The sequence below is a fragment of the Clarias gariepinus genome, chromosome 10 (assembly GCF_024256425.1).
Source record: "Clarias gariepinus isolate MV-2021 ecotype Netherlands chromosome 10, CGAR_prim_01v2, whole genome shotgun sequence".
NCBI classification, from domain to species: Eukaryota; Metazoa; Chordata; class Actinopteri; order Siluriformes; family Clariidae; genus Clarias; species Clarias gariepinus.
The window spans coordinates 27,459,537-27,478,940 of NC_071109.1; the positions used below are offsets into that span (position 1 = coordinate 27,459,537).

General features: G+C 38.1%; 2 protein-coding genes across 2 annotated transcripts in view; one reads left to right on the forward strand and one right to left on the reverse strand.

The window, feature by feature from the left end:
- Positions 1 to 19,404, reverse strand: part of immp2l (inner mitochondrial membrane peptidase subunit 2) — a 138,895-nt gene that overhangs the window by 15,307 nt on the left and 104,184 nt on the right. The window lies entirely within an intron of this gene.
- Positions 1,332 to 12,296, forward strand: lrrn3a (leucine rich repeat neuronal 3a). Its single transcript, XM_053506395.1, has 2 exons — positions 1,332 to 1,474; positions 9,481 to 12,296. Exon 2 carries the CDS (start codon positions 9,794 to 9,796, stop codon positions 11,867 to 11,869), a length of 2,076 nt encoding a protein of 691 aa, XP_053362370.1. The 5' UTR covers positions 1,332 to 1,474; positions 9,481 to 9,793; the 3' UTR covers positions 11,870 to 12,296.

A 19,404-nucleotide genomic window follows, 5' to 3' on the forward strand; every position in this document is an offset into this window, starting at 1 on the left:
AGTTTCTCCTTCAAGCACGGTTTTATCGAAGTTACAAAAATATGTCGGTCCCTAATGGTATCTTTAAATCACAACCGTTTTGACCTTCCATCCTTAAAAAGCAAGTCGGAAAAGACTTTCTTTGGAAGCACACATCCCTTATCCTGCTGGGCTGAAACCTCTCTCTCCATTTCTCGACTGTAGTTTCGATTTCGACTTCTTCTCTGCTACAATGATCCTCTGGCACCATGTCAGAATCTATACGGGATTCAGGACTTAAGTGAGCGCCAGCACGCGGCTCTCCATCACCTCCCGCATCTCCTCCCCCTTCTGCTTGGTGGAAAGCATGATTTGTGCTCTTCATTAGTTTTAAAGGCCTCGATGTTGGAAGTGCTTATCGCAATTGTTACAAATGGAGAATGATGGGATTTATCTCGCAGAGTTCTGTAAACTCTGAACTGCTTGGAAGATCGAATTGAAATACAACCAGACTTGCTTTTTACAATTATTTTTCTTTTTTTTCCGTTTGTAGAATAGTTTGCAGTGGCTTCTTCCATCCATGCTAATCCATTGTCCCGTCTACTAAGCATGCGAGGCGTTTTTAGCACTCGTCTCACACACTTTGTCATGTGAGTCGTGCTACTCTGTTTCTGTGCTGCATTTTTTCTTTTTTGTATCCTTAAGAAATTGCATTGTGTACAGAGACATGAAAATAAAAACCCACTTGACCTTTTTCATCACATATTCTTGGATGAAAATGTTTTATCAGACAATTGTTTTATTAGACAGTAAGGAGGACCCGGAAACAGTGTCATAAACAAAGTCAGGACACAGAGAAGCCACTAGTCAGCATTCAGTCCAGGAGCTGCCTCAGGCAATATGGCATCTTACACTTACACACACACACACACACACACACACACATACACATACACATCTTTAACTGGGTCACTAGCTCACTGCAGTTTCAGCAAGTAAGTGAAAGAACGAGGATGACAGGGATAGCAGGAATGACAAAAATAAGAACGAGATGCGATCAAGAGGGAGTGTGTGAGAAAGGGAGAAGAGACGCTCTGCGTGCTTTCTTCGTCTGTTCGAGCTCTGCTGTGATTGACAGCCCTGTTCATCCAACCAGCTCGCAGCCACTGCTTGAATGATGGGTGGTGATTTGTCTGTCCTTGGGGAGGCTGGGTTGTGCAAGTGTGTATCAGGAGCACAGCACAGGCAGTGGTGTTTGAGGAGCAAATACATACTCTTTGTGCTCCCAGTGTGGGAGACATCGAGTGAGCAAGCGCAAGAGAGCGAAAGAGAGAAAGGGGAAGGGGGAGAGAGACAGAGAGAGAGAGAGAGAATCGGCACACTCGCATCTCCCTCCCTCTACCAGACCTCTACCTTTATTCCTTTCACTGCTGATCACACGCCGCAGAGAGTTGAGTTTCATTCCTGATTGGAATAATGTGTTACTCAGACCTGGAGGATCTTCTTCCTTTTTACGGTAAGCTCTTCTCTTCTCATCTCTTCTCTCCTTTCCTTTCCTTAGATGACTCACGGCTTTCGTATGTCATCAGCGTGTTAGAGCAACGTGTCAATGCAGAGGCGCTTCTCTCTAACGGTTCTGACGGCATCGTTATTTTCTCTTTTTTTTTCCTCTCAGGAATCACAAGAACATCCTCGTTTCTGTTTTTTTTCTCTTTTCTTGATAGCGAGCTTGTTATCTCAACCTGCGTAGGTGGTTTTAGTGGTGAATACAGTGACTAGCACACACGCACACACACACACATATATACGCACACACATACACAGACGCACACACTAAGCTCTTCACACTCCACAGGTATCAAGCAGATACATGAAAGTGTGAAAAACGCGATGCTGATCTAAGGAAAGAGGTTTCCTCTTAAGGGGTTCGAATGCGTGAGGATGATTTTGCAAGTTTGCTTACAAGTTTAGATGGCAATGAATCCGAAAAAAAGAAAAGAAAAAAAAGGGGAGATTAAAAAAAAAAGTAAATAATTATTGCGAATCCATGAATACCGCAACGCTATTATTCTCACCAACTTAATCCTACTTACTAAGGATTACTCAAATGAGTATTTTTTTGTCCACATTCATTTCCTAAACATGTTTTCACGTTATGGAAAAAAAGAAAAAAAGAAAAGAAGAGCAGAAAGTTGTAGGGGCAGTTGCAGACATTCAAACGGCTGAACTTAGACCTCCATTATACGTGAGTACCATGTAAACAGGGTTTCGGGTCATTTCTCAGCACTAGGAAAAGCGTAAAATGTCTTGTTGCTATGTTACAGATGCGATTAGGTTTAAAAACAGCTGGAATGTTCTGCTGCAGCATCTTCAAGGAAATCTGTATCTTTATACTATACAGCATAATATATACATTTATACAATATAAAGCTTATCATAATGAGGTCTGGTCTCAATGGTTCTTTGTGCTCAGTTACTAAATGTTTTGCTGCATTTTTGGTAAATCTTCCACACACACACACACACGCACACACAAGCAGACACAGTCTTTCTTCTGCACACTCTCTCATGCTGCCCATGGCAACCATGAACCACACCGACAAACCCAGCACCTCACACTTCCTAAGCGTACTGCTTCCTGTCTCTGGCTCGGTCCTTTTAGATGGAACATTTAATCACAAACCTTAACATGAAGCTACATAAAGCTACATAAGCTGAAGGCTTGGGGTTCTGTGTTTTGATCAAATTTGTATTTAAGTCTGTTTTAAATATGTGTCACACAGCATTCGAATCCTTCCTTAAAAACCTTTTTAATTAGAAAATTGCATTAGAAATATGATGGTGTTACATTCCAAAGACATGCTACTCTCACGAGAAAAAAAAAACAAAACGTCTGGATCGTGTAAAAGACCCTAGACACAACAATAAAATCTAAAGAAATAAAATAGAAAAATGCACATCTTGTAGTGTTTTATTTCCTTTGTAGCAGTGCAATTTGTCAATGATTTAAAAATGCATTTAACAATTATGGCACATTATACTTCCTTCACATTTTACTTTCCTCAGAGCTGTACGTTTCCCACCCCATATCAGAGCCCTCCCTAAGACAACCATGATTGGGTAGTGTCGTATAACTGATGTGAGTCTGATGATGCCACCGCTTTTGCAAAAAAAAAAAAAAAAATCCAATTTGTTTCCTAGGACACACAGGCATCATTGAGATTCATCCAGGTTCAAACTCGCCATTTTCGGGAAAACTAGACTGCTGCACCACCGGAGAGCCCAAAATATCATACTTTTTAATCTATTTATAGTTATATTTAATGTTGTGAGATGATTGCAAAACAAGGTAGATCTTCCATCACTTACATGAAAGCAGATTTTAACACCGTTACTGTTCTGTTGTTGCTATTACCGATGGTTTTCTCTCCAATGTTACTCACTCATGACTGTTTATGTGGAGAATACAACTGCCCTGTGTAAGTTGTTACTATGGAACGTTTTAGAAGAAGCTAATGCGCATAAACCTGAGATTTGCCAGAGGTGCACATACGTGAGTGTTGTGTAAAAGGTGCGTTCACTCTTATGCTGTAAAGCAAGTAGATGTATTCCTTAAAAATTAAAATAAAACAAAATAAAATAAATAAAAATAAAGCCCAGAAAACAGTAATTAATGAAACACAGTCAGTATTTAGCGTGATGACGTTTTGAGTATCCTTTAGTCCCAGGTACGATTTCTACAGTTTTATAAGGAAATTAGCTACTAAGTTTTACTAAGCACCCTGCAGAACCACCCACAGGTCTTCTAAGGACTTGGACATCTTTTTTTGCATGCAATATCCAGCAGCTTCCTTTTTTTTTGTCTTAAAAGTGGTCACTCATATAATGTGCTGCTTCATTTTCTGGCATACAAGTATTTTTCTGTACCATTACATTTTATTATCATTTCACTAAATAATAAAGTCCTAAAATAAAAAATCCATAAGAAATTTAGTAGTAAAAAACCCAGGGACCCTAAAAATTTTTGCACTGTACTGTACTCTTAAATAAAATCTACATTCACCTGCACATTTCAAAATGCAGTGTTTCCTATTTGACATGCGGTTCCCCAGAGGGGCGCCAACCACTTTAGGCAGTTTTTTTGAGCAACACATTGAAGGAATACTTCAAGAAATGCTGCAGGAAGAATTGTACCAATAAAATATGTTTTTTGTTTTTTTTTTCTATAAAAGAAAAAAATTGTGATTTAATTTTCATTATACCGTGAAAGTGATATGAAAGGTGATGCCGAGTATGCGACAGTTTCTTCCCATAGAACAAAGGCTTTTTATATTTACATACAATAAAAGGGACTAGATAGGTTTAGTGCCAGGATGACAGAAACACAATAGAAAAATAGAAAGAACTGCAGATGATGTGCAAGACTAAAACAGAGGTGAATAATTGCTGGCTGAAATAGTTGAAACATCCACGGGGATTCTGTCAGCGGTGGTGAAGTGTAATTAATTGCATCTGTGCTGAATATTCGCTAGCTGAGCCGAGCAGGTGAGAGCAGAGGGACTTTATATTTATACCTGCCTTTTATACCTGCCTTCCTGTTCGCTCTGTCAGTACTGCGTTCCTGATGATTCTAGGTTAGTGCTAAATCTAAAGGTGTATACATGCAAATTTAATAGATAACTCCATAAGTGGTGCTCTTTGTATAAAATAATGACACAAGATGCTAAGATGATACAGAATTGGTGAAGAGAAAATCATGCTTCGCACCTGAGAGACTGTATAAAAAATAAAAAGATCTAAAAGGATTATTCATCTCAATTATTTAGGCAGTTTGGGAGTAAAACTGTTTTATTGAAATGTATCATATATGACTGTATCAAATCTACCACATCGATTCACATTACAAATGAAAAATGTACACAGTTATAATTAAAAATTTAAACAGTTAGACCTATTAGCTTAGTCGATTACTGTTCAATAAATGAAAAACCCAATGAATTGTGCAAGCCTACACTGTACAGTAGCTACTTACTGAATATTACTCAAATATGCAAAGCTTACTCATGCTAGAAAAGTAAATTAGTGGTGGAAAAATGTTTTCATTTAGGGTCAAATTGAATCATACACATGTTACACTGGTAGTTCCTCCTAAATTAGATTATAACCCAGAAATTAAATCAATGTTAAACTGTTGTTGCAAGCAGGAGAGATATGAAGAAGTGTACTGTACTTGCTGAATGTACTTGTGTTTGAAGTCATATTCAGCATTATTACTGATGCCTGACTGTTACTCAAACTGCATTTGCAGTTTTTCCTTTTTGTGCATTATTGATAATCCTTATCAATCACGACCTTTAACTCTCCATGACTTACTTTTATTACTCATTTAACTCTCCATGACTTACTTTGTCAATAAATCTATAAAAAAACAACAATATTGTAATTGTAACATGAATTAAAGTCATCTCCAACTCTATAGCTCTATACCACGCCCCACAAACACACAATGTAATTGTTGATCCACATGGAGGGCCACTTTCTTTGTGAGGAATTAGCACATGGCATTTCAGAAGACGTGTTTATAATCACATCGCTGTTGAATTCTCAATTGTTTCCGGTCAGTAGGACTTCATTATTTTTCTCTCCAACAACAGCACCAACAATAGTAGAGGCTGTAACTTAATTCCATGGGTTTATAATAATATGACTGTTATAATATGTTTGCATTTCTATAGTAACAATTAGTTTACAAAGACTAGCATGTCATAGAAGCGACAGATAATCTTAACATGTAGTCTCGTCATAAAGAGAATAAAAGGGGCTGTTATATAGGAGACATTTATTTAACATTCATGAAAAAAGTCTCGAGTGTCAGTGCTTTATAACTTTTCCCATCAGAGGAAAGCCTTCAGGATGGAGTACCTTGCTCGTTTTGGGGTTTCTTTTTCTCTCTCTTTCTCTCCCTCCCCCCTACCCCCCCCTTTTTTTAAAGTTAGGCTGCTATATGTAATTAAAGGAACTAACTTGGATAACTGATATTCTAAGACATCAAGGGGGTTATTTTGTACTGTTTTGTTATTATGATGATGATTTTTATTATTATTATTATTATTATCAGTCTGTTATAGTGTCCGTTCATGCTACAGCTGAAATTCCCCTCAGATTCCATGCATCTCTAGTGAACATCAGACATAAACAACAAGCTGGGGGAGGGGAATCTTCTCATATGAGGTCACATTAGGGTAAAAATCTAATTAGCTTGTTTAAGCATTGGGACATAATAAAAAAAAATTGAAAAAGAGTAGAAAAAGCAGGGAATGTCTGGTATAATAGTAATAAGACATTGAAAGTTGTGTTTTATTTTCTGTATTATAGATTATAAATGTTTAAGATACACACTATTTCCTTGAACAAGGAATCATTAGGATGGATGTAGAAAATTACTTGTCTACAGCGAAAATGCTGACAAAATAACTCTGCATAAGATTGAACACCTGAATGCCTGAGGCCTACATAAATCATAATTTCACGCTATTTGTGATTTTATTGTTCTTACTAAACAGAAATTATGGCATCTCTATAATAAAGCAGGCGAAATTTATCATGAATAAATAAATAAATAAAAGTGTTGCTCTGATTTCTTTTTTTCCCCCAGATACTAGTATTAAAAATAAAATACAAATAAAACTTCAATTTAAAGCATTTACCACCATTTTGGAGAAAAATTCCCCACACTCAGATCTCCATCTCAGCTAATGTGCAACAATGAACAGCAGTTAGGGGAAAGCTCTTAGAAGTGAACATTCACCGGCAGGAAACAAAGAGGAACTAATTTAATTAGTGTGTGTGTGTGTGTGTGTGTGTGTATGTGTGAAGCAAAGGCTTAGCAAAGAAAAGAAGGGTGGGAAAAATACGTACTCCTGCAGTGTGCATATCTCGATGCTTTCTTCATGCATTTATCAGTACATTCGCTTTCACAACAAAGAGATCCGACTCACAAAGTGACTTTCTTTTGCATGTATGAATATATAGAAAGTAAGGGAGAGAAGAAAAAAAAACGCAATAACATGTAAGAGACAATCAAGTTTCGCCTGATCGTAGATCCGGCCATGAGCTCTATTGACTGGGGTTAATTGAGTAGATCTTACTGAAAATGCACAGTGTAGCGTTGAAAGAAATGCTAAATGGTTTGCAACCGCTTCTGACATTCAAAGAAATTCAATTAAACACGTAATTAGCTGTTAAAAGCGCCTTTCACGTGTTTTGCTCTGAAAAAAAAAAAGCCTTTCACACTTTGTCATGTGGAAAGACAAAAGCTTCCAATGCATATAGAGAACGTTTTGGAGGATCATGAATGCTGTCATAAGCTCATAAACTCAGGTATGTTCATCTAAAATCGTGTCGATACCTTGGTGAGATTTTGCCTGAAAAAAAAAAGGTGTTCACAAATTATTTCATTTCTTGGTAAAGATTTTGTCTCAGTAGTATTTGACTATAGAAACTTTTTACCACTAGCGCTGCGCAATATAATAATAACAATGCTAGTGTGATAAACACATTTTTCTGAAAGATCACAGGGAACATGATATAAATAAGAAATTAATTACAAACTCTGATTCTATTTACCCTAAATGTAATTTGAAAATCAATTCATTTTGAAAGTTATAAAAAATAATGTCAGTCTAATATGATAATGATATATAATATATACATGTTAACGTCATCAAATATATTTATATAATATCTTTGTCTTACATCACAGCACTGATAAGGCTCGATTTCGACTGGTAACAAGGTGTTGATTCATCTTCTATAACATCATGACGGCGGTTAAGGTAGTACCAGATGCAAGGCTCACATTAAAGTGTTCATCATTACATATCTGTGTTTCTATAGTAACAACTTATTTGTATGGTTGAGATACCACATAACCTTGGACATACTGGAGTTTTCTATAAGATATATGTTTTAGTTTCCTTTGGGAAAAACCTCCATACATCGTGCTATGTTTTATTCCTTACATATTGCCCACGCCCTATTCAACACTGACTACGGCCGTGCATCACTAATCATTTCTTTTCCTAGAATGAATAACCTCTTCAGATTTGATTACACAACCTTTCTCCTCTTTCAGAACTACATCTTACTAAAATCGCTACCATTCATTTATCTGACTAATTGTACCTTTGATTACATAATCATAACCTACTGTAGAAAGGCAAGGACGTTCAGTACTGAGAGTTACTTTCCTAAAGTCTGTGTGAAACAAACCAGGTCTTTGCTTTAAACAGATGGCGTTAGTGGGGGGAGAAAAAAAAAAGAAGGAAAGAATGCTTGTTCCCACCTGCCTATGTTGACTCATTGCCATAGACAGACTAAAGCATGCATACTGTCATTTAAGGAGGGGGGTCCTTGGCAAAGCAGCTTCGGTAGCAACTCTGACAGCTTCATCTAACGTTGCCCTGGAGTGCCGTGGCTTCTGCTCTCAAGATTACAAATTAATCAAAACATCAATACACTGCGTCAAAACAGGTTAAGCCGGAGTGTACTCTCAACTGGAGCGACTATCAATCGTCTCCTTATACATAATGCAACTGAAGCAAGCAACGGGGACCTCCTTAATAAATAGCTTGTGCTGTAAAACGACCTGAGAGCCTCCTTTTGGAAAAGTGTACGCAGCACGTTTGTACTTTTAAACAAGCACCGGGCAATGCTTTGATGCTCTAGATATGTTCTCCAACAAGACAACATAATAATGGCAGTTGTCACAGAGTACACACAGTGGTTATTACTGAGACCAGTGATGTGAAATAATTGCTTGGCTCATTCATTTGCTTTGGATGACTATATGTAGCAGTAAAAGCAATTCTGCCACTCATTGGACCAGAACTGGTTACAATTATTAAATGAACTATGATGCTGTTTGACTCATTAGACATAGCGGGTTATATACACACACACACACACACACACACTCACACTTAGGCAGAGTAAAAGATTCAAGTCTGGAGATAAGTTATCTAATACTAGAGCTTTTAAGAACTACTTCAGTGTGCTGTTGTGGCTTAGTAAGTACTGATTTGATGCCCATGAGCCTTGGCAATAACCCTAATTTTCTCAGATAAATTCGAAGTTTGTTTGGATAAAAGCACCTAATAAGTAAATAAATATAAACTGTAAAATACACTGGCCATAATGGAAGATGTTATTTCTTCACACATAGCATCATGTGTCAAGCTTCAAATAGATGATCCTAATATATAACCCAGCAATCCTGTTTATTTTAATATACAGCCAAAAATAGGTCTGTGTGTGTGTGTGTTGTGTATGAAAAGATATACGAGAGCACGAGACAAAGCAGACATAATTCACCCTTTTTCCCCAGCACAACTGAAAAAGCAATAAAAATCTCCCGCTTAGCGTCAATATTTTTCAATATCCTTAAATGCCAATACCACTCGTTCTGAGCCATAATGTGACATCGTATTCATTATATTTCTCCCGTCTCCTGTTTTTCTGCAGATGGAAATTGATGTGTGTGACTGATTGAGGACAATAATGAAGGCAGAGTGATACATCTTCCACAGCAACCTGAGCTCCTGGTTTTCTCCATTTTCACTCCTCGAAGGATACGGTGACCTTCACATATGCTGCCAGCTTGACAAACTTGCACTGGATAAACTGAAAGGTTGTTCCTCGTTGCCAAGGACGACGCAAAGAAACCGGTGCGTTGGAGAGACCAAGCGTCGGCCTGTTTTTGTGGCAACAAATGACAGTTAGCTTTTGAAGTTAACAGCACTAACCTTACTTATCTGCTGAGGAGAAACGGGCCAGGATGAAAGAACTGCTATTTGTGTCTTGTCTCTTTGTGGGACTTGCATTGACTGGCTCTGTTCATGTGTCTGGGTTAACTGGGGCATGTCAGAATCCGTGCAGATGTGCAACCCGACCCTGGTTTTCTCCGTTGTCCATTTACATGGAGGTTTTAACTGTGGACTGTGACAATCTGGGAATTTTATCTCTTCCAGAAAAACTTCCCATGGATACACAGGTGCTACTGGCACAGAGCAACAACATTGAGAATATTGAAAAACCTTTGAATTATATAGTCAACTTAACAGAAGTGAATCTCTCTCAGAACAATATATCTTCTCTTCATGACATCTATTTAGGTCACCTTCCACAACTTTTGTCCTTGCATGTGGAGGAGAACCGAATAACCAGCCTTCACGACAATTGCCTCGTGCACCTACCGAACCTTCAAGAGCTTTACATCAACCACAACCTACTCTCGATGATCAGTCCTGGAGCTTTTCAAGGTCTCGACAGTCTTTTGCGTCTTCACCTCAACTCAAACCGACTGAGGGTGATCAGACCAGAGTGGTTTCATGCACTTAACCAACTAGAGATATTAATGATAGGAGAAAATCCAATTTCTCAAATACAAGATATGAATTTCCAACCCCTGGGTAATCTTCGCAGCCTTGTACTGGCAAGGATGAATCTCACTGACATACCAGATAATGCTTTGCTTGGTCTTCATAAATTGGAGAGCATCTCGTTTTATGAAAACAAGTTTGCAAAGGTGCCCCAGGTCGCACTCAAAAAAGTTCAGAGTCTCAAGTTTCTGGACCTTAATAAGAATCCCATTGAGAGAATTAATCGAGGAGACTTTGTGGATATGAATCATATGAAAGAACTGGGTATCAACAGCATGCCAAATCTGGTTTCAATTGACAGCTTTGCTGTTTCCAACTTGCCGGAGCTTACAAAGATTGAGGCCACCAACAACCCCAGGCTGACCTTTATCCATCCCAATGCATTTTATAACCTGCCCATGCTTGAGACACTCATGCTAAATGATAACGCCCTCAGTGCACTTCACCGTGTCACAGTAGAGTCCCTGCCCAGCCTACAGGAAGTAAGCTTACATTCCAATCCGATTTACTGTGACTGCGTTGTCCGCTGGATAAATACGAACAAGACTAAGATCCGATTCATGGAGGATGACGCTCTTTTGTGCACGGGTCCCCCAGAGTTTGAAGGCCTTCATGTCCGACACGTACACTTCCGTGAAATGATGGACACCTGCCTTCCAGTTATCGCTCCGGAAAGCCTTCCAGAAAGCATCAGCGTGAACGTTGGTCATTCAGCGTCATTCCACTGTAGGTCATTTGCAGAACCAAATCCGGAGATCTACTGGATAACCCCATCAGGAGAAAAGATTCTACCAAGAATGGCTTCGAGAAAGTATTTGGTACATCCTGAGGGAACACTGGACATATTTAACATTTCTGAGAGTGAGGCAGGTCTATACACATGCGTAGCCCACAATCTCATAGGGGCAGATATGAAGTCTGTTTCACTGGTAGTGAATGGGTACTATCCAGAACATGTGAACGGACCTTTGCATGTACAAATTGATGTGATACAACCATATTTCATAAAAATATCTTGGGTACCACCTAAAAGCAGCTTTGTGTCAAATATCAAATGGTCCACCACGTCTTTGCGCTTCACGGCTCGTGTACCATCTGACGTAAAAATGTTCAATCTGACACACTTGCAGCCGCTGACACAGTATGAGGTATGCGTAGAAATTACAGACCTGCAAAGGGGGCATTTAAGAAATTGTATAAATGTCAGTACGCCTGAGCAAGCTGCTCCAGTGAGCAAATCTGACAAGAGCAAAGTGGTGATGATCAATGCCATTGGCCTGCTTTTGATAGCATCGGCTGTAACGTGTTCGCTCATCTACAAGTCCCTGAAGAGTGATCATTTTTACAGACGGTTAAGTAATCAACAAACAGGGACACAGCAAGCTCCCAGTCCCTGCCCTTCTTCCAACCTCATGCAGCTCACAGGGTCTGAAGTGGATGCTGATGTGTTGAACTTTAACAACACCATTTAAGAAACTCTTTTAGAAAGAACCATGGTGGGATACAAAGGACACAAGACAGTGTGACAAAATATCCTGCTTTCGGAGTTTCTGCTGAAACACTGCAGAAGGAAACCCAAAGCAGATCAGGAGTCATCGTCCCTCCCAGAGCGTTTTTTTTTATGACATTGTATCAACTCAACACTTAGTGTAAATGTCATATGTGGGAATCAATATCCTCCAGATCGGGGCTGCCTGGAGACCACTGTTCCTTCAGCCAGGATCAAGGCACAGAACATTAAAGGTTATGTCCAGATGCCTGACTGTTCATGTATAATGCAACTCCACAGTGGCTTTTGTGTCTATTGTGGGCTTGTAGCAATACTCCTTGCTCTGTCTCAGTGGGAAAGTAAACAAAGTAAACTTTACGATCCACTATGTTCATAGAGTAGATCATAACTCAATGTATAACACTTTGTGAAAAAAAAATACATTTATACAAAAAAAACCCTCTGTGAACTAGACTTTTTTTTAACAGCACTCATACAACCATTTAAAAATTATCAGCCTTTTTTTCATTGTTAGTTGATCACTGTTTTGTTGCAAATTTCAAGTCAGTATACAGAGCATAAGCTCTTAACCTTACACAGCATGAACACACATCAAATGTCTTTAAAGAAAATGGGTTTAACTCCCATTTTGTGGTTGAGGGGTTATTTATGGCTTCATGTGCATGGCTGAGGACTGAAGATGTATAAAACTTGAGGAGGTAGAAAGGAAATAGGGCCATCACACAACTTATTGGCGTCAAATTGCATTATATTCCTTTTCATTAAAAATCCAATATGGATTCCCAATCGCCAAACACCCACAGGTGATGAATCACCGTCACAATGCGAATGATGTGGGTGATTTATCAGGCAGGCACGGCTATATATCACTGGTGGGGTTTCAGCACCACGGACAGGGCTTTTAGAGCTCTGCTATTTGTCATAGACACAGAAGCTAAAGCATGAATCATCAGAGCGGGAGGTAGTGGATAGGTCAGCAGGAACATGATGCAGCTGGTCTCGACTTCCTACTGTGACCCTGCTGAGGCTGATCACCCTTATGGACATAGATCAGCAAGTAGGACGCTCATTTGTCAGGACGCACACTGAGCACGGGAAAAGACAGGTAATGAGGTAAAATTGCTGTGCGGCACAATGAAGCTCACATTTCAGCTCGTTCTCTGGGTGTGTGGTGCTTGCTTTCTTATCTATAAATACAGTAAACGATACTAGTAATTAAAGAAAGACTAATAGGAAGGACCGTTTTAAATAGCATACGGTCCTTTAAAAATTATTATTTTTTTAAACATTATTAGTTTTATTTGTGCAGCAAAGGTCGCGTCAGTGTGAGCTAAAATTGTGAAACTTTCAGTTTATGTGATTTTTCAAGGTTACAAAAATAAACTTGTGCAAAATAAAAAATCTGTTTATTATACTATATCCTGCCAGCTCAGCTCAAACTGTTGTTTCAGAAACTCAGAGTGCACAGCATCGAAGCTCCTCATAGCTTAAAATTTGATGGAGGATGTAATGTCTAAAGTGGCAGAGCCTGCCTGTTTAAGCTAATCAGATTTGAAACTGGCTGAGTGGGACTGGATAACGATGTGCAACCCATGGCTCTGAAAGCACACCATCACACAGAGCTGGTCATGATGGAGTTCACCTTGGCCAAGTGTAAGGATTTAATTTAGGTATGACACCAAAAATAAGTGCGGAAGGAAGTTCTGCAGAAGGATCAGGCAGGAGTGGGAATGAAAAATAAACAAAAAAAACAAAAAAAAAAAATTCAAACCTCCACCTCATTTATTGGAGTGTTAACATGCCATTACTGCAAAAGATTTTTTTTTCAGTGTATTTTTCAGTGTAGTCTGACAAACTACATTGAGATATATAATGGTGTTCATTATATCCTCAATGCAAGTTCTGCTGTAAACCTCGGCTCAATAAAAATTATTATAATAATTCCTGATTTTTTTTTAAAGGACATGTACTGTATTTCCTTAAATATATATAGCTGTAGTGATATAGAAAGCTGACACCTTTGTAAACGTCTTACAGGAAAGCTAAAATAATCCTTATGCAACCTTAGCACAAGATTTCACATGAACTCTGTATATACTTAAATCATGCTAGACCAAAGTGGCTACAAAATCTAAAAATAAAAACGCTGAAATGGCCCAGTAATCCTGCAGGCAGCAGGACCTTGTTATACAATTATATCTCATTTTTCTGTTCATTTCATATCACGCAGGACATATCAGACTGCAAACAAGCAGGGCACACCATTTTACCTCCCCTTGCTCCGGCTGCTTTAAATGTCTTCTGTTAAAAAGATGACATGGAGGTGACAGCACTCATGTGGAGTGATCTCATGAACTGAGTTGCTCTGGCTGCACCAGTATCTTGGGAGGAGTCGGTGCTAAACAAGACAAGGATACAATCTCCAGTTAATAAAAACGTCCGTTTTTATTTCATGAAACATGCCTTGTGTCGATGTTCCCTTGCCAACAGCCAGTGCCTCCAGCAGGAAATATCCTTATATCCTAATATCTTAAATGCTGCATTTATTAGCAAATATTTAACAATACAAGGGATGCATCAGTAAAAGAAAGGCGAAAAAAAAGAATAATAATAACTAGAGCAAATATCAGATTTGCCCTTCATATTACGTGCCCTTCACGAGATCCATCGAGCTGCGGTTAATCTTTTGAAAGAAAGGATGAGAAATTCCTGCACTGCCTTTTTCACAGCAGCATCAGAAGCCCAGTACTTAATGCTCCACTGGGATTGCACATTTTATAATGAATAATTTACCTTTTCCTAATGACCCTGCGAGACGGTTCGTTTAAGCGCTGCCTTTCGCTCTGAGCGAGGTGATTAGAGTCAGGAGCCAAGGTGAGAAAGCTAGATTAGAGGAAATTAGTGCAGTTCAGACAACGGTTACTGGAAGCTGCCTGGCAGGAGAGACTGAACTATTCAGGTATTACCATGAAATGATGCCTCTGGAGAACAGCTAGATTGTTCCACAGTAAAAGAACTTAAGGTTAATTTACCGTGACCAGTGATTTGGACTGGAATTTGGGTTTTATGTACCTGGCAGGAAACGTGGGCCTTAATGCCAATTTGTCTATTTGTGTAAACTGACAAACTGAAATACTATTAATATCCATTTGAAATATCTGCCCTTATGCTGTAGCTACTTAATCAGCCAGTCGACAACTCAGCCAGCATTAGGCTTTGATTAATTACGACCATATAAATATAGGAGCAATAAAGTAGACAAAAAAATGCTTACTCTCATCGTAGAACCAATGGGGGGTGTAAGCGGAAAAATACCGCACCGAATCAGCTTATAAAACACTATAAAAGTACAAGCGCTCTGAGAAACAAAGCAGCTAGAAACAAAATAGGCTTGATTTTACAGACATGATTTTCTTACAGAAATATGATTTTTCACGTGTGATTGTATAATCTGCTCTTACTGCATTACATCACATGTAATTCACTCACCGTAAGATGGTGTATGTGCAATTTCAGGGCATAACACGTCACGCATAGTCACATCTGTTTTACTTAGTAACAGATTTATGTGATGTTTCTGTAAAATAATTTAACCTTACTGTAAATGTTTTCTTAACATTTATGACTGTCCTAAAATGCTTTGTTTATTATTTTAATCTTGTTAACACAGCCAGTAATCTTAATAATAACCAGCTTAGGAATCTTGACAAATGCAAAGACTTTTAGATGTGATTTTTTATTTGTTTTTTTCTAATTATAACCAGGCACTTCTGATGGCTTTACCCTCACTAACTTTCCAGCCGTTCTATTCTGCGTTTATTGCTATAGTTACATCTTACTCTTTTAGTTCCAATATTTCCATGCATTGCATTTTAAAAACAATATCTATATAATATCTGCCTGAATCCGTCACAACTTTTCTTCTAATTCACATTTAACGAAGGCAATAACTGAGCACAAATATAGCCTTGGCCTAAACTGTTATTTACGATTGTTCTCATGTTACACTCTAACTAGTACATCTATTCATAACAGTTGGATGAATTGATATATTTTACTGGGGTAACTGGTAACTATCCTCCATGCTTTAAGAAAATATGAATTAATTTATTATATATTTATATATTTTTTAAATTTAGATTTACACCATTTGGCAGGGGCTTTTACCCAGTGTGACCTTTACCTCATGCCAACTGAGCAGTTGAGGCTTAAGGGCTTTGCTCAAAAGCCCATCAGCGTTCCATCAAGCCTGGCAGCGTTGGGATTTAAACCCACAACCTCACAATCAGAAATGCAATGTCTTAACCACTTTGTATAACAGACACACACTATACTTTTCTCTTCTTTTAAACAACCTATCACTGCAATTTTTCATTAGTAATCGATTTCACACTACCCTGTCCGCCATGTCCAAATCCTCCCCAGGACTCCACCAGGAACATCGGGATTGTACGAGTGTCAAATTAAATTCATGACATTTTTTTTCCTTCTGATACGCTCTCAGATGTCAAGTTGCTTTTAACCACACTAGGCTTTCTCCACCTAATTATGCATATGCCCTGCATGCTCAGCAATGTTTGGTGATGATACAAAGTCTTTCATCAATCCATAGTTAAAATAACTGAACCAAGCAAACCCACCTCACCTATTCGTGCAGACACATCAAACACATGGCCAGAGACTGTATGACTAGCAGGAAGGCAGGAGGTCAGCCATACCTGGGGGGGGGGCGTCGGGGGGTTTGGCGGTGGAGGAGGGCAGGCCGGTAGAGCTCTGAAGTGCTACTCCAGAGTTTGCGCCTGACAGAGTTTGTGTACAGATGGCCCAGAGAGTGGAGCAGCCCACAGGCCCACGCTGCTCTTCATCTCACTGACACCGGATACATCTTCCTCTCAGTGAAGCAGCCATAAGCACACTCACAGCAGCATGCCATCTTCATCTATTCCCAGCACACACGCTGACCTTCTGCTCCAGTGTCTGTCACCAGTAGGAGGGGCCTCTTACACCAATCTCAATTATCATCCTTTATAAACTACAGCTGTCATTCATCTACCCATCCACCTGGATGCCAATGTAATTTTGATCTAAATATTTTCTATCTATCCACCTATGTGTTAATCTGTCGTCCCACCTGATTTTATATACACCTGTCTTGTCTGCCCATCTTTCTAGTCATCCTAATTGTCTGTCTGTCCACATAAGTATCAATCCATCTATCCATATATTTATTTATTAATTTATTTTTTTATCCACCCACTTTGTGTCCCTCTTTCAATTTATTAATCTAACAGTATACAGTATCAACTCATTTATCCATTCACATAAATTAATATTATATTCATTACTTATATATAATATATATTATTAATCTAGACATGCTTATCTATCGCAACATCCATCCATCCATCTAACTGTCCACTTATTTATTCACTCATTTCTTCATTCATCCACATATTTTTATCCTGTTTATCCTTTATCCACCTATTCAACAATGAAACCATCCAAATATCCATATGACTATTTATCTCTCTTCCCACACCATATACACATGTATGAATTTGAAACTATCCACGTAGTATGTCTATTAAACTACCCATCCATCCATCAACTTACTGGCCCATACATATGCACAGTACCCTGCAAAGGTTTTAGCGACCGTATTATCTGTTTTATTTGACTGTAGATATTTTGTTATATACATTTATACTTATTTCTGCATTATTGTGTACAAAACCAGTGAATATTTCTGATAAAAAAAAATAAACAAACATTCAAAAAAAATATTTGCATGCCAATAAAGAAAGTAACAGTACATAATAATGTAGGCTCCTGGGTTTTGCATGAAAATATAAAGGAGTGAGTGTGACTAAGTTGTACTTAGTTAGTACAAGAAATCTAGTATGTTCTCCATCATGCTCAGTAAAACCTCCAGCTGTTTTACTTATAAAACTGCACAAATCTGTATCTAAAAATACTGATTGTTCTCAAGCTACAAAGTTTTTACACCAAATATTGACTGAATATTTTATTACTCTTTAATTGTTTTGTAATAGTTATGCAGAATTGTTTTTAAAATGCATCTTTGTTTATGGCATTTGTTTATATGTGGTTAGGATGTCTGCACATTACTGTTAGTAAAACGGCTGTTAGGTTTTACTGAGCATGCTGGAGAATAGGAGTTCTTCTGATAACTTCATCACACTTGCTCTTTCCCATTTTTTATGTAAAACCCAGAAACCTATGTTAGGTTTTTTTGTTTTTATCTGTCATTTAATATGCTGCTTTCTTTACAGACATGCAAATATTCTTGTAATGTATTATTAAATGTTACATTTGTAACATTTACAATGTGAGCTTAAATGTTATTGTTTAAAACATGTTTGGAAAATAATGAATGATTTAAATGATTCATGTAGACATGATAAACAAATATAAAAAAAAATGTGTACAAAAATAATAATGGTGTCTAAGATTTTTGCACAGTACTGTATATTTAACTCATGCAAGTGGATTTCAATTTAGCATCAGTTCTGAAGTGTGTCTGAGAAACATCTCCATTTCTACATTTATGGTATGTGGCAGACGCCTTTATCCAGAGTGACTTATAAAAGTGCTCTGAAAGTCTCCACCAATAAACACACTTTTGGTACTGGGTACTGTTAGTCAGCTATTTGGGCATCTAAAGGAAGCTCGTTCCACTTCCAATCTGCCAGACCAGAAAAGAGTCTTGATCAAGGTCTTACATGTATCCTAAAAGATGGTGGGACTACAGTGCGCTCTTCTGTTATGTCCTGGACTGAGGGATGAACATATTTCAATAAGAGTTCCATATTAACGGCAACCAAATATAATACGAGTCCAACAGCATTAAATGACTAAATTAATTATTGATTAAATAGCAAACAATATTTATACTGAATTACAGAATGGCTCAAGATTTTTTGCACCATAAGAACTGGCAATTTATATGAAATCAATAAGATGTGGATATACAGAAGGCTGCTAAGGGGAGCAGGACATATTACTAGGTCATAGCACAGGGATGTTGACAGCACACGGACAGGTAAATTAGCATGTATAGATCCATGGAATCAGCGTGTCGCTGGCATGCAGTAACATTACGACTGACATTTGTCCGTTACCGTTTGCTCCTAAAGCAAGGGCGTCTCTAAATTAGAAATGAAGGATAGCACACATGTAACTGGACAACATAAAATTTTACAACTACACTGTATAAATCTACCAGCTTGTAACTAAAGGCATCTTTAGTATGATGTAATATAGAAAAGTCTTCACACACATTCGCAGAAGCTTGGTACAGTACTGTACTTCTCAGCTTCAGCCAGGATTTGTTGGCTTGTCTCAATAAATATTGTGTTTACCTACTGTACATTTTCACTTCATCATTTTATTTCATTTACTTTTTTTTTCATTTCAAAAAAGTGTAAAAGTTCATTGCTTTGTGGTAAAACTTCTATCCTTGTGATCAGAAGGAAT